This window comes from Nymphaea colorata, chromosome 2 (genome assembly GCF_008831285.2).
Source record: "Nymphaea colorata isolate Beijing-Zhang1983 chromosome 2, ASM883128v2, whole genome shotgun sequence".
Lineage (NCBI taxonomy): Eukaryota > Viridiplantae > Streptophyta > Magnoliopsida > Nymphaeales > Nymphaeaceae > Nymphaea > Nymphaea colorata.
In genome coordinates, this window is record NC_045139.1 from 34,047,769 (window position 1) to 34,063,582 (window position 15,814).

Here is a 15,814-nt window from a genome sequence, read left to right on the forward strand (position 1 = left end):
GCTCGTTTATTAAACGGGTCGAGCTCGAGGTGAACCGGACTCGATGTACATCGCGAATAAAAAGTGTAAATTAAGAGGTTAGTACGTAATAACAAATGGAGATGCCAACACTGAAAACGGGGAAAAAAAAAACACTGGTCATTTCACGGGGAAAAAGACGCAAAAATGATTAAGTTTAACGTTTAAGCAGCAAAGGAAGCATTCAGTGCAAAAACCACTGAAGAGACTGAACCTAATTGGTGACAGAAAACACAAAAGGAAGACCAACAGTTTCATGCAAAAACCGACAGGAAGTCGATGAGTTCAAATCAGAGGAACCGAAACAGAAGAAAGGCTTTTCAAAGAACAAAAAGCTTCAACTTCAGCTTTAGATTTCTTAATTTCAAGTTTTACATCCCGCAGCTTTTGGGGAGAACAATTCTCTTTCCGGTTCATCGCTCAAAAACAGCAATGGCAGATTTGACTTTTCTTATTTTCGAGTTATATTCTTGACCTTTTTGAGGTACTCGGTTTGGAGCTCGAACATATTACCGCCAGATCGGTGGGTTCGCGAACTGTGGGGGTTTAAGGAGGTTAAACCCTACCCTATCTCTCTCTCTCTCTCGCCTTAACAATGAGTTTCCCCGGAGAGGAGAGGATGGTGACGGAGAGAATAAGAAAGAAACTCGATGAGCTCAATGTGGCAGTTCAGAACCAGCTCTCCGGAGTACAGGATCACGTCAATTTCACACTTCAGGTTTCCTTCGACCCTCTTTCTCTATTGTCGTTCCGTTTGCCGTTATTGAGCTCTCCTCCTTGTTGCTCCCAAACGCTGTATTTCGAGTATTCTCTTTTTCCCGTTTTTGTTCTTAACAGGCCGTGTTTTCTCATGTATCCGGCGTCTGGCTGTTTCTATGTGGACATGGGTTTTCCCCTCCATTTCTTATTAGCAGCTTTCGGCAATTTGCTGATTGGGGCGTTAGTTATATGTGTATTTTGACTGGGTTTTGGTTTGAGCACTTCTGTTGGTTTCACCTTGATTTGCTCTCTGATTTCTTGAACTCAAACTGCAGTTGTTCTTCTTCCTGATACTATATTTTGGTATTCATTTTTTTCTGAATTCTCTACGCCGTTCTGTTTCCTTGATTCCTCTAATTCAGTTGTTACGTACATGGAAGCTCCGAGTCTCTCCTGCTTGAACACTAAGTAGATTTTGTCTCTTATGGTAATTTCAGCAAGCATACTTCAAATGCGCACACGAATGCTTTGATAGAAGGAAGAGGCAAGAACAAATAAATAACTGTGTGGAGAACTGTAGCGTTCCTGTTTTTAAGGCGAACGGCTTGGTCGAGAGTGAGATGGCCAATTTTCAGGTAAAAATAATTTTATTTTACATGTCAACATCTAATAAGGTATCAATTTACTTCTATCATTACTTTACAATATTTTTTTTTTCTGGTTTTCATTGATAATTTTAGTTGCGCAGTAAGCAACCCCTGTTGAATACATAGTTGGGTACAATTGTTCCTTGAGATCTTCAAAAACTATTTCCGGAAGCACGATCAGTTATAGCTGGTGCTTGGTTGTCTTGATGAATCTTGATGAAGAAAACCCTATCTTTTTTATAGAATCCTCAGTAGCTGTACCATACAGTGCAATACATATAGAGAACGTGATTACCAATTTAGCAGGGAGGGTGAAGAAAGCATCAAGTGTCTAAAAAACTTTTTGGTCTCTGTAAAGTCATAGATGCACTTCAGGACTGAAATGATTCTCGAGCTTGGCAATCTCAAACGCCTTGCAATCTTGACAGACGAAATGCTCAAGGAGCTGATAGAAGAGGGCGTGCAGTAAAGAGACTGTTGGTTGGGGCTGTTAGGATCTTTTATTATCTTTCATTTTTTCCTTTCTGCTATTGGCTGAGAGGTGATTATGAAATGACCACTCTTCTAGCTGTCAGGCTATTCTCAACATCTTGGGGAAGTTTGCCTTGTTGTTTATTAAGGGCGTTTTGGTCCTTAGTTGTAATGCACGTTCTGCTGGAAGTTGATTTTCATATATGCAATTTCTTTGGAGAATTTCCTCCATTTATTTTCTTACACTGCGATGAGCTTAGCTCAAAGGCTGATATTGTGTTCAATGAGCTATCCACAAGTAAAGACAAACATCTAGAGAACTCACAGCCACATAAATACTTTTTGATAAAATGTAATTAGGTACCTTCTTTATTCCTTTCCTCCTAATGAAGTACACTGGCTGTAAGGGCTTCAGTTGAAATGCAAATCTAAGTTGTGCAAGGTAACCGCGTAACCGCATGATTTTAAGCACTGAGATGATGTCTGGTCAAAGTGCTTTGCTCAAGCCTTGGATTTTTAATACATGTGTTTGAAAAAAACCACTTCTTATGTCACCTTGTATTTTTTGTGTTTTTGTGGGGGTTGTATGGATTAGGTGCACTGAGATGTATTTTTTAGCCAAAATAAATCTAATCGATGCAAAAAAATGTTGTGGAATTTGCATACCATTTATCTTCTTAATTTGTTTTGAGTATTAATTGATTAATTGGTGAGCTTTGGTTCGTGTTGGAAGGTAGTATGTTCTCTTCAAGGCATGCAGATACCTTACAATATTAACCCATAAATATTATGATATTATCATGAAAATTTGATTTATATGATCTTAAAGAAGTAGCCTTTTCCTTTTTTTCCTATTTTCTTTCATTTTCTGCAAGTTTTAATTGCTGAGATTTTCCCGATATTTATTATAAGTTATAACCCTAGTAGTATCATGAAATTCTGCCTTAACAAAATATAAGGTGAGATCAGTATCTATGGCTATTGTTATCATGGATAAACTGAGTTTATGTGTATTTAGACAGGATTGCTTTATACTTGTGAATAGAGATCAAATTAGGACCTTGATGTGGATGAAGCCCAAAAAATTGATTTGATTCTGAGAATAGAGTTCATTAATGATCTATGTAATAAGGGGGATTTAAAATGCCGTTAGCTTGTACTGGATAATATGGCCATCACAAGTCACATTGTGCCAACAACATTTTGATTGGATTTCTCTGTCCAGAAATGGGAAAATTGGTATATTCCAGACTACGTAAGTCAGGGACAAAACATAGACCTCTTAAATTCTTGTGAGAAAATATTTTAAACAACATAGTAACATTCTAATGTGTTTATAAATAATAATTCAGCATAGAATATGTCTTGGTTCATGTTGTTTTTAAGGAAATCATTGATTTCCATTCTATTAAAAATTTGAAGTCACAAGAGCAGTTCATTTTTTATTGCCATAGAACCATGTCAAACTCAAAAAATGACAGTGTACCATGTCAAACTCAAAAAAAGACGGTGTATGATGGTTGGATTATATCTATATGGTTGGATTGTACAAAAGATATTTCAATAATCAAGTTTGAGATGTCTGGTTTTGTACCTGACCTAGTGGTCTGGGATCTACGAATTACTCCTAGAAATGAAAAAAGAAGAATGGGATCTCATTATTTTATTAGGAAGACAAGGTGGTCAGACTTACTCCCTGACCTCTCTGCAGTTATTTTTTTTCTTAATTAAGCGTGTGTTGTGTTTATCTGTGTATTGAATAACCTGTCTTGCTCTATCGTTAAAACCTTTTTCATGGTCTTCTTGTCAACAGGAGCGTCTGAGTCGATCTATGATGGTTTGTCAAGACCATTTCGAAGCATCCAAACTTCAAGGGCATAAAAATGGAGACTTCAGTGGATTAGAGTCATGCGTGGATAAAGCAATTGAAGATAACATTTCTTTTTTGCCACACATTGTCGATAAATTAAGTTCTGCTCTCTCCATCGATAAATGATTAGAGCAATTCAGATCTACTGTGGCCTTAAATAGTTATATTTACAAGATCTTTCTGTGGTGAATATTGATATATGTAGTGGATATTATTAGCTTTGTTGATGTGATCTTTGAACAGTCTGAACCAACCTATCCAGATATGATGCTGTGGTTTCCATAGTTCACCGGTATATGGAAGATGTTTTCTGTTTCAATTTCATGGAGCTGATGTATCAGCTTAGTCGTTGGTCCTTGGTGATTGCACCTCTACTGCAAGAAACCAGAAGAAGTGGCTTAGAAGAATAACGGGCTATGGGGTTACCTGATATTTTTCTAGTTTTTTTTCTTTTTAAGCGTATCAATGGCTATACTTGGTGTTCCTGTATGGGTTTATGGCACAGGGAAATCGAGTTTGTGTCGATGTCGTGGCTTTGTTCCTAATTTATGATTTGTTGGTTAAACTTTCATTTGTTATAGAAGCCTGGATATTCCATGCTTGGAATCTGCAGTGTCGCTATGGACGATATTGTAACAATGCTCAGGTTTATCAGAGCATAGGCTACTCAACTAATTAGTATTTGCTAAGTTGATTCTGCTCTGTTTTAGTCTGGCTTCAAAATGCTTTTTTTCAGAAACATGGTGATCCATTCGTGTCTAAGCCGACTCCTCTTGGACGTGCGGCTTGGCTTTTCACATCCAGGCTTGGACACAGATATCAAGCACTGATTAATGAAATCTGAACCCTCTCATGCTTTTGAGGTGGATCTGTGTCAGAAAGAGCTTACTTAAGTCCAGATGCTTCTGTCCTCCCTCTTCTACACTGTTGACAGACAACCAAGTTATAAGCGTCATGTTCAGCAGGTTTCCATGGCAAGCAAACTGATTCAACTCCGGCTGTGTGACGAGAGATATTGGAAGCAGCAGTCTGAGGTTTGCCGGCTGAACTTGGGTGAATGCTAAAACTCGTTTCTTCCATTAAACGGTTTCAGAGTTTCCACCTTAATACCATTAGCACTTTGGTGGTTGATGGGATCCCGTATCAAGGAAAGCATATTCTTGTGGCTGGAGAGTTATATCAGCTGCACTATCTCAGACTCTAAGGCACAATAATCTCCCGATTTCATAAGGAGAAAAAGACTGCGGAAGTCCGCAAGGAATGTTAATTTTTTTAATATGGCAGGAGCAACAAATCAAATAAGATGTTACATAGTAGTCTATTATCCTGTAAAAAAGTGACTTTGAAAACGAGGACAACATCTGAAAATATAGGATGGCTTTGAAAGCAAGGGAAAGAAAAAAAGGAGAGACCTTTGAATTACTAAGATTTGAAACCATGTTAAAGATGGTTACAGGAACTGTGTTATGATTTAAAGTAATCGTTAATACTAAGAACTGAAACACTTCCATATAGTCGCTTCCCCTCTCCAAACCAAGGCCACATCCCAGACTAAAATCTATTAGTTTTCTAGAAAAAATTTTCATTCATCCCCTATGCTTTGTAACATAATCACAAATATCATTTTTGCATTTTAAATGGTGATGTTTTTCTCAGGTATAATAGGATGAGCTTGAAAAAATAAGACAAATATAATAAATTTGAAACTAATTAAAAACCGTTAAAAATTATAAAAAATAAAATAAATGAGAACACTCTTGTCTAGTGCTAGGCTGAAAGTGAAGCTTCGGGCAATAGGTTGATACGTTCCATCTCTGGTTAAGAAACTTGGCTTTGGAACAAATTGCATGAATTGGCAACGAGAAGAAAAGAGGCATCTCTTGTACAGAACAAATGCATGTTTTTACAGGTGTTTGCAACATTCAATTAACCAATGTTAAAAAACCTGGGTTATTCATGTGTAGCATTGGATAACTGTGCCACTTAACTCACGGGACTTTTCATTAGGCAATTTTATGTTTTTTCTATATTTTCAGAATATTTGTTGTAAATGATGATAAGATGAAATCAACCAAATTCTGTACATTTATATTGTAAGTACAAACCTTACTGTTTTGTTAAATTCACGCACATATTATGTAATATTGATTATTAAAAATCCCACACCTTTCCTTCTAACAATGTTAAAACATCAAACCGAAACCCGTACTATACTTGCTTCCATATATATTGCATTTCAGTTGTTCTTTATACGACTTTACAGTAAAGCAAAAGCTTCTTAATGCAATGAAGAGGATTAACACCTGCACCAACATCACATTTCTGAAGCGTCCATTCGTGGATTGAAGATCCTTTTCTGCTGCAACGAGGATTCATACTGGAGAAGCTTCACTAACTCTGTTCTTCTCATTACCATACACTAAGCGACCTCCGTTTTTCTGTTACTATGGAGGACCTTGTTCATTAAGCATCAAAAAGATAACGAATCACAAACAATAATAAGCAAATTTTCCGTCTGCGCCAACAAAAAGTGAACTGCATTATGATCGCACAATGAATTAATTAAAAGATGAGAGCGAAGTATATCGAAAGTTTGAACTCCTTGAACTGCTAGGCAAAATACGTGTAACAAAAAACAATAAACTAAATAATTCGCACAGAAGATGATCTAAATATGTAGAGATTAAAGTCGGTATTAAAAATGTGAACATGCCAATCATGTTGTTTTTCTTTTACATGTTCTTAACAGTTGACACTTGGAAGAAGGACTTTACTTATAAGACGAGGGACACTCTGGAGGCACAAACATTTTATCTTTAATCAATGTTCTATTGCATTTTTTGGGACTTTAGAAGACAGCATTTGGGCTGAGAGACTTTGTCAATGCCCACAAGAGTCGAGAACCAGCAATTGACCTTGTACCAGCTATTGGACCAACCATTATTTAAAGAAATTTAAACTCAATTACTAAGCAATTTTGTAACCAAATTCACATTCAAGCCCATTATCAACTAAAATCTGATAAAAATTTGACTCGATATGCTAGTCAAATCCAAATTCAACTTTAAAAACCAAATGACCTAAACTCTGATTACTTGAATTACCCTGAACCGTTTTAATTCCTACGCAGTGATGTTGCTCAAAGCTTCTAAGATTGGAAAGCGAAAACATTTATTGAGATATCCGGAAAAAGTCGACTCAAACAGAAAACACAAAAAGAAATAAGCAGGATCTCAACATTTTTGTCAACTTCATTGCCTTATGGAGGTCCTCTAACAGTGTACCTGGGGCCAATCGTTCGGCACCTTCTCCACCCGAGCTGGCCAAAGGAGCTTATCCACAGGGGAGGGAGCGTGAATTGAGAGCTGTCAGTGGTTGCTGCCTCTGCCGATGGTGACGATGGAGGAAGTCCTCCTTGCTTCTCGATGTTCTCCTCTCTCCTGCAGCAGCCCTTATGCACACAAGCGCTTGTCAAAGTTTCAGACCATTCCATCCCACCCTCCCCGAACCTCTTACCCTTCCTCTCTTGTCAAATTCTCTTCTTATTCTTCGTCTTCTTCCTCTCTATTGACTACCCTTCTATCCCTCAGACCCAATATTAGCTCTGTGATCAGCAATTCTGTCCAGTTGAAACGTTCATTTGCTCGCGACGTTAACCTCCTTTGCCCCACAATCTTATCCTCCTCCTTCTCTCCTTCTTGTTCCTCCAATGTCACCGCTGCCCGTTTGAGGACGTCCACCGTCTCCGGAGGTACGCTCCACCACCTTGTAGCCGGCCTCTCTAGCGTACTGCTTCTGGTGTTTGCGACCCCACCATTGTGTTCTTCCGCACTCGCTGCCGATGCCGCAGCTATCAACGAGTCGTCTTCGAAGATCTCCCTCGAGAGCGCGCTCGTCTCCATCGATGACTTCTTCAACCGCTATCCGTACTTCGTTGCCAGCGTGACGTTCATATGGTTGGTTGTCATCCCGCTGACTCAAGAGTACTTGAGGAAGTTCAAATACGTCTCCGCCATCGACGGTTTCCGGAAGCTCCGGGACGACCCGAGTTCGCACTTGCTTGATATCAGAAAGAGGAAGAGCGTGGAAGCGGTGGGGTCTATCGACCTGAAATCATTGAAGAAGACGACTGCTCTGGTGGAGTACTCGGAGGCAGACGAAGCAGGGTTCGTCAAGAAGGTCCTGCAAGAGTTTGGGGACCCTTCAAATACCACATTATATATCACCGATAGGTAAGGTTTATGTTATGCTGATGAATTCATCTGTTTCTCTTTCTTTAGCAAAATGTTTGCCTTTGTTTGGTTCACTAATGCTGATGGAAGCATATTGTTTAAGAAATTTCTTCCTTTTCCCCAACGACTTGAACGTACTATGTAAACTTTGCATGCTAATGAGAGATAGAGAGCTTTGATGTCGTCTGGAAAAGGAGAAAAGCGCACACGCCTGTGCAACAGTTCTTTCCTTTTTTTTTCCCTTAAGCCAATGAATTGACTGGCTTGTGACATGATGGTTAGTCTTCATATGTTCTTTGTTAGTTTATACATTTTTAGTCTTCGAAATACTTTAAACGATGCTTGATGGTCAAGTGGAAGCGTTTAGCGTGGTTGCCTGAAAAATGATATAGACCAGTCCAGAATGAAATTTTAGACCTTGGCGGTCCTGAACTGACTTGGATGACTGCCTTTCATGATTTAAATGTATAAAAAGAATGTGTCATTTCCAAATTGACTTGGCCAGCCGAGCTGGATGCCTATGGGGAAATACTAAATTACCTATGTGGAAAATAAATCTGTTCTCTGCAATTTTATTAGGTCTTTTGTTCAGCCAAGTTTGTGAGAATCTCCAAATTGACTTGGCCAGCCGAGCTGGTGGGCTGATAAGAAATACTGAATTCCGTAGCGAAATTCTACCAAATTCTTGTGCTTCTTAGAAGTTGGCCAGCTTAGTTTTGGTGCCTGTGTAAGAGAGAGAGAGAGAGAGAATAGGCTGTGGTTTATACCTTACACGGGAGAGAGCATGTTAAGTAATTTATTATGCAACGTGGCAAATAGTTTCTGTTTAAGTGGTTCCACATTTTTGTTTGCTTAGCAGCCTTTTCTGCTGTGTGAGGTAGCTTGGACGGCAATTCCTTAAGAGTGGCTCAGCTTTTGCACGAGAAAGGTGGCTTTAAAGCAGCATATGCAATTAAGGGTGGAATTCAAGGCAAGGAAGGGTGGCAGGTAAGTTAGTTTAGTTTTTTGTAATCATATCTGGAATTCCCTCCATAGGCCAGATGCACATTTTCTAGACATATCCAAAGCCTAGACACCTTGGCTACTTGTGTAGATCTGGCATGTGTATAACTCATGAGACAACAGGCTTGTATCTGTTGGTTCTCATGCATTTCTTCCGGTTCTGTGCAAGCTGTTGATCACGAACGTCCCTGTAAATGTGAAGATCTATAATTTCCTTGTGACTGTTCGCTAAATATCTTTTTTGATATTTAAGGTTCAATTAATCACTTACCTTGCTACTGAGTAGTGGGAGTTCACCACTGCCTGTCCTCTTTTCTGTGTTTTTGAAATCAGATCACATTGATATTTGAGGTTTTTTTTTTGTTGTTTATTTTACAGGAAATACAAGGAACACTGCTTCCACCATCTGTTCATGTTTCTCCTAGAAAACGTAAGGGCAAGGGATCTATACTGTTTAACAGAAAAGAAGTTGAAGATATAAAGGTTGGCTCAGGTGTGGAGTTGGAGAAGAATAGTGAATCAAAAATTCCTTCCACAAAACGTTCTGAATCTGCGTAAACTAAGGTGACTGATCATCTAAATTGCGAATTTCAGCCAATTTGAATTTGAAATGAATGCATAATATATTTGATCACATATTAAATCTAAAAGACTAAAAACACTCGTAAATATGTCACAACCATATGCTTCTACGTGCAGGATTTATTTATCTATGCCCTGTGTACTTGTAATCTGGTGTTACATAAGCATGTTTCTGTTTCATCACCCTTGATTTACATAGCTGATGCTGGGTATGTTCAGAACTTCAGATACAAGGTAATATGAAGATTCCTACTTGCCATTAACCTTTGTGGATTTTCACTCCCTGCTTTAATTCTATTAAACAAACATAACAAGTACTTCAGGCACATTAGCTTAAAGTCTGTTAGTCAAGGGCTAGGTCACTGTTACGTGGGTGAGTTCTCTTTCCTTATGGGCAATGTTGGGGGTCCATGGGGTTTTAGAATAAAGGGAAACTGAAACAGCAGAAAGTAAAGGTTTACCTCTAGTTAGCACGTTTGACATACCGAAAAAGCTCAATAAATTTCCCTTGCCATTGAAAAGCCCCAACAGAACAGGAAAGTTTTGTGGTTCCCTCTAGCTGAGGACCTGCAGAGGTCCATTGAGAACTATCCCCTGTGCTGATGATTGAAGTAGTTGCTTTTGGTCCTCCATCAATTTGGGAGTATTGACAAGTTAAAATGTGAGATGAGCTGTGAGACGGTTGTGGTTCATCCATGCCGTCTTGGATCTTGTTGATTTACAGTCTTTCAATCATATTAAGTTGCTAACTATCTGATGTGATGCAATCTGTGCGAGGAAGAGCTTCTTCTGACTGTTCTAACAAATTTTCTCCATGGGATGCAGCCTCGAGTTCACAAGTCATCATTGAGCCCATCTAAGCCACTCGTTTGATGATAGAAGAAATTCCACTCCTCATCCACTTGGTAAATAAAGGTGTTTGTCCCACCATGAAGTTATGGCCGATGGTAGCTTCTCAAATATTGGTGATCTTCCCACACTGTGCAGCTGTATCAAAAGATTTGCTGTTGGGAACACACTTGATGTCCGAAGAGCTGCAATTATTTGCTCTTTTCTGGTCTAAATGCTTCTGACTTGTCCATTTATATATCTTTTTTGACAAGAAATTTATCCTTTTTTTAGAATAATTGGCTATATTAGCTTAAACTTGTAATGGTTTCCCTTCCATTTGTGGCTGTTTTTCATGAAATTTTGACAAGAACACAATCTCCATTTTCTTCTTCCACTGGAGGGCAAGTACTGGGTGAAGTTTGTGAGCTTCCAAAGGCATATGTCGTTGTCTGTCGATAAGGACTAAGCAATCTGTTGTGCAATGCTTGGGCTTTTCTGTAGTAAAGAAGCGGATCTTGGCTTTTCATTTTTCTGTTTTTGCTCGAAGAAGGTGATAGCAAATGACAATAAAAGAACATAGTGATTAGACAGGTTTGTGATGTAGCAACTGCATAAGCATAAGACGCAGATATGCCTTGATCATGTCATATCCGGAACTGATATTCTAGCGATTCGGTAGTTTGAACTTAACATCTTCTATTTTCAAGGTTTTGGAACGAGGACATTGGGTTCTCTGTGTGCGCTTTGTGAGACAAGCAGTTGAATAAAGTTGGCATGGCCAAATTAGGGATGTCAATATATCTGATTTTGATCAAATATCCAACTGAATTGTTCTGAAAAAATCAGATGTGAAAAAAAAATCCGATTAAAAATTCAGATTGAGTTTGGATTTACTAAATTACATCCGATCAGATTCAAATGACATTTAGTTTAAAAACATATGTATCTTATATCCAACACCCTTGCATTTTGAAAATCGGCCAATTTTTTTGGTTGTGAGAAGGCTAATAGGCTATTGGATTCTAGCATCTTAAAAAGATCACCATGTTGTCATATACCTCCTTAAGCCTACCTTGATCCAGTCAGCTTTCTAATATCATTTTAAGGAGGACTTTGTTGGTATTGTAGAAATGAGTCCTTTTAGCAGTTGAAAGAGGTCGTTTCTGATAAGAAGGCAAGCGTGATTCTCAGAGAAGGAATAATTTTTTGACAGGTATATTTGCATTAGTGGATGAATTCTCGAGTCGATTCATGACTTCCTATTGCAGATCACAATGATGTAGGTAAATGACATATTGAACTTAACGTAATTTCAGGGAACGAATTACTTTGAATGCCACTTTTGCTACCATTCCTTCCATCGCAGAAAACATTAGAACAATAATCAACCGTTCGTGGAGCTTGTATCATTCAAATCTGAATAAGAATCCTTTCTGATGAACCATCACCGGAAGATCATTAGTTTCAATCAGGATTGGTAATCCTAATTCGCGGCTTTCAGAGTTTCGTATTCATATCCTCCCTCCCCTCGGCGTGAGGCTTGTTCTTCTATAAGCATAGGGGCTTTGAGGTTGCATTCAGCTAGTTCTTACATCGTCTGGTCTGAATGGCACAAATTCTGATAAGAAAGCCACTACATCCACATGAAATACTGATCATAAGCGACATTAAAAACAACAAATATTAATGATTTTCGAGTACTTTTTGGTAAAATGTTCTCGTTAGAGCGAGCGAGCGAGAGAGAGAGAGAGAGTGGTTTCAATTATGCAAATATAGTTCATTCCACTAGTTGAATGCATAATTATGCGTCACATAAGAGCAGAGGAAAAAATGGCTCCAGAGACACTGCTTTTTTTCATGAAAAAAGGAAGAAAGATCACGCATTAACCTCCACTTCCTTTCTCGGGCCATCGGGCACCAGCAAACCAAGTCCTACCTTATCGTCGGCAGCCATTGCCTGATTGTACAAAGGATTGGAAGTGAGGATCCTGACGCCCTTGTTCCTTGTAATCTCCAATACTTCAGGCATGCCGTTTCCGCAGCCCTTGGACATTCCAACATCGATTCGAATCACTCGATTCTGGCAGGCGCCATTGATGCCAGATTCCTGGATGGTGTGACCCACAATCATCCGCTTTGCATTTGGAATCGTTTCAAGGGCGTGCTGAAGAACAGAACAGTCACCATCTCCCACAGACTTAGTCGAGTACCTCCTCAACCAGACGACGGAATCCCTTCCTCTAACGCAAGAAGGGGGCTTTGAGTCCCCTTGCGTCCCTCTGATCCATTCCCCAACCTCCTTATTGATTCTTTCCAAACCATACTCCACATGACCAGGCAGAACCCCACTATGGACGAAAACAGAATCGCCGACGACCAGAATGGTTGGATTTGAGGCCAAAAACCTGGTCGAAATCGGTCCTCCTGGCCGGAGAGCGGCAATTCGAGCCCTGCTTTCACGGTTTAGGTTTGTGGGTATCCCACGAAATGCATCAAATTTGTCGTCCAACACGTTGCAGAGCTTCTTAATGTGGACGCCAACATTAAACCAGTCCGCCCAATTTTCGAATTCCTTGAACCCTGCCTTCGTGACGTATCTGAAATCTCTGGACATGTTCATGATTTCGTGGTTGCCATTCATAACTATGAGATCACCACCTGATTTGGAAGCCTCCTGCTTCAGTTTCTCAAGGAAATAGAGGATCTTCAACTCCTCCCCGCCTCTGTCGAGGATGTCACCTACCTGTACCACCATGGTGTTGCCTCCGATCCACCGATCATTCTCGTCGATGATCTTAGCTATTCTTAGCGATTGCTTGGCCTTCTGGAGATCGCCGTGGATGTCCCCTACTGCGACGAGGCGGCCAGGTTGTGGATACGTGGTTCTTGGGGCGGACGGCTGTTCTTGTTGCCGCTGGTGCTGCTGTTGCTGATCTCGGCAATCCGGCTCGGAAGATTCTCGCTTCAAGAAGACGCCACCCACCACGAAGTCGACGAAGGTGTCTACGAAGGATGAAATTTCTGCAGGCAGATCATCGCACACAGCGTCCATCGAATTCATCTCTCTCTTCCCCCGCCCACTCTCTCTAAACAACGCGAAACGAGAGAGAGACCTGATTGGTTGACGTTTTACAGGGTTCGGTGAAGACTGAAATATTGTCCGATTGGTTGTCGCGTGTTTTCTTGTTTAGCATCTTGTATTGATTTTTCATATTTCTCGAAACAAAAGGATCTTCGGGTTAATCACTTATCTTGTTTGTCACAAATAAATAAATAAGCAAAAATACATTATATATAAGGAAAATGCCCCTTTCTTTTCTTCCCTTGCTTTTTTGTCTCAATAGCGAATTACAAGAAATTGCAAAAAAAAAACTCAGGCGTAGAGCGTTCTTTGTCAATTTAATATTTAATGGTGTAACACATACCAATTTTCCTTATATATATATATATATATATAATGTAAATTAATTGATTATTTCTATTGCCGATTATGTTATTTTATTTTGTGTCATTAAAAACGGTAGCAAAGAGAATACTCCGCCGTTAAAAGCAATGACTAAACAACCGATCGTTGTGAAGAGTATTATGTGTTTTTTAGAGCACCCAACCATTTGACTTAAAACGTTCAGTCCAAGATGATGAACAATTAAGAAAAAAGCAAAGAAAAAAAAGGTGTAAATTAATATTATCTGATGAAAATGCTTTCTACCTTTTTATCTTTGCTTTCTCTCAACTATCCATTTAGTTTAGATAGACGATCTTAATTAGATGGCTGAGTAACTATGAAAAAATAATATAATTATATATATATATATATATATATAAAATATAGCCCTCACTTCATAATATATATAAACCTCACTTTTTTTATGTACCAAATTATGTGATTCATGCCACTTCCGATGAGTACCCCTGTCTCCCTTCCTTGTTTAAGGAAGTGTCACCCATGTTTAACAGAGTGAAGAAAAAATCCAAACTTTTTAAATATAATGTGTCTTTTGTTTTGAAATCTAACTTTACCAATGTGATCTTAATGAAAAATGAAAGGTTGATGCAAAATATGTGTTCAGTTGACCATTTTTTGGGTTTTAATAGTGTTTTTATAATAAACAAAAATGAATGGCTTATAACATTAACATTTTGATAATAGAAAAATCAACATTTTTCATGAAAACAAGTTGATTGAAAGCATGTTTTATATCAAAACAGTTTTCATAAATATATTAGAAAGTTTATATTTTGTTTAAAATATTTTTGAAGCAAAAAAATTAAAGGGTCTGCTTTTTACCAATCTCTCTCTCTTTCTCTCTCTCTCTCTCTCTCTCTCTCTCTCTATATATATATATATATATATATATATATATATATATATATATATATATATATATATGTGTGTGTGTTTGTTACTGGCTGTATCATCCTCGAGGAGAAAAACAAAGATAGTAGTTTTGAGGAGCACAGCAAGCTAGGGACTAGGGTGAAAAGTTTGTGGGATATCCAATTTGGGTCGGTAGAGTCCTCTCATTTTTTTTTTTTTTTGGAAAAGATTTTCTCCACTTTCTGGCCGCCTCATTGTGGAGTCCAATGGGTTAGACGTAGATATGCCAACTAATAAACCAATGACTCATGGTATGGTTGGGGCTTGGATGGAGAAAGCAATTAATGAATCTTATTTAATTGAATTTTTATGATAAAATGTATATGCCTTTCAAGGATGTGAAACATTCACCAAATTTGGCCTCAAAAATCTAATTAAGTTTCAGTTGGATTATAAATTATATTCAATCAATTAATGCATTTAATTGCATTATATGATATGATCTCCATAATTTCCAGGTTGTGCAATATTTATTAAATTTGGCCTAGAAAATCTAATTGAATTTCAGTTGTATTGTGGATTACATTAGATCCGCCAATTTCTCATGCATCTAAAATGGCGACGATAGAACGCTACCCTTGAGGGACAAAAATGTACATGCATACATACAAAATTTCATGTTGCCAGTTAGAATTTCAAAGACACAATTAGTGAGAGAGACAAAAAAAGTTTATAAAAGAGCACTTATTTATAATTTTTATATCCAAAAGTGTACTGTATATATAACAAAACAAATATTTAAAAATGTTAATACAAAAATAAAGAAAGTGTGCACACTTCCAACACCAACCCATATGCGGCTTTGCCTTTAGACATAATGTGCCTACCATATGAGGTAAGGTGTGTACCCAACTGTAAGCTGGGGCACGGGGCCGTAGCGGAGTATTTAGTACCCGGCTCAGGTGGGATCGATAAGCCTGGATCAGGCCTGATAGTTAATTTTTTATTAATTTTTATAAATATTTAAAATATTTTTATTATCATTAATTATTTTTATGTATTATTTTATATTAAAATTATTTTTTTTAATGGGGCCGAACCCAGGGTTTTTCAAATTTGGCCAAGCCCCTTTTAGATGTCGAGT

General features: G+C 38.3%; 3 protein-coding genes across 4 annotated transcripts; 2 read left to right on the forward strand and 1 right to left on the reverse strand.

Moving 5' to 3' along the window:
• Positions 1 to 424: 424 nt before the first annotated feature.
• LOC116248232 (uncharacterized) lies at positions 425 to 4,414 on the forward strand. Its single transcript, XM_031620896.2, has 3 exons — positions 425 to 736; positions 1,215 to 1,352; positions 3,649 to 4,414. The coding sequence occupies exons 1-3, from the start codon at positions 614 to 616 to the stop codon at positions 3,829 to 3,831; spliced, it is 444 nt and encodes a 147-aa protein (XP_031476756.1). The 5' UTR covers positions 425 to 613; the 3' UTR covers positions 3,832 to 4,414.
• Positions 4,415 to 6,945: 2,531 nt separating this feature from the next.
• LOC116249263 (rhodanese-like domain-containing protein 4A, chloroplastic) lies at positions 6,946 to 10,878 on the forward strand. 2 transcript variants are annotated; one of them, XR_007572689.1, is made up of 5 exons: positions 6,946 to 7,937; positions 8,819 to 8,924; positions 9,318 to 9,503; positions 9,639 to 9,755; positions 10,347 to 10,878. XR_007572689.1 is itself a non-coding variant. In XM_031622484.2 (4 exons), exons 1-3 carry the CDS (start codon positions 7,096 to 7,098, stop codon positions 9,495 to 9,497), a joined length of 1,128 nt encoding a protein of 375 aa, XP_031478344.1. In that variant the 5' UTR covers positions 6,948 to 7,095; the 3' UTR covers positions 9,498 to 9,503; positions 10,347 to 10,878. The 2 variants fall into 2 exon arrangements, 1 of the variants encoding a protein (XP_031478344.1); XM_031622484.2 differs by lacking the exon at positions 9,639 to 9,755 and having other exon boundaries at positions 6,948 to 7,937.
• A 1,236-nt stretch (positions 10,879 to 12,114) lies between these two features.
• Positions 12,115 to 13,504, reverse strand: LOC116248134 (shewanella-like protein phosphatase 2). Its single transcript, XM_031620749.2, has one exon. It carries the CDS (start codon positions 13,411 to 13,413, stop codon positions 12,229 to 12,231), a length of 1,185 nt encoding a protein of 394 aa, XP_031476609.1. The 5' UTR covers positions 13,414 to 13,504; the 3' UTR covers positions 12,115 to 12,228.
• Between the last annotated feature and the right edge of the window lie 2,310 nt (positions 13,505 to 15,814).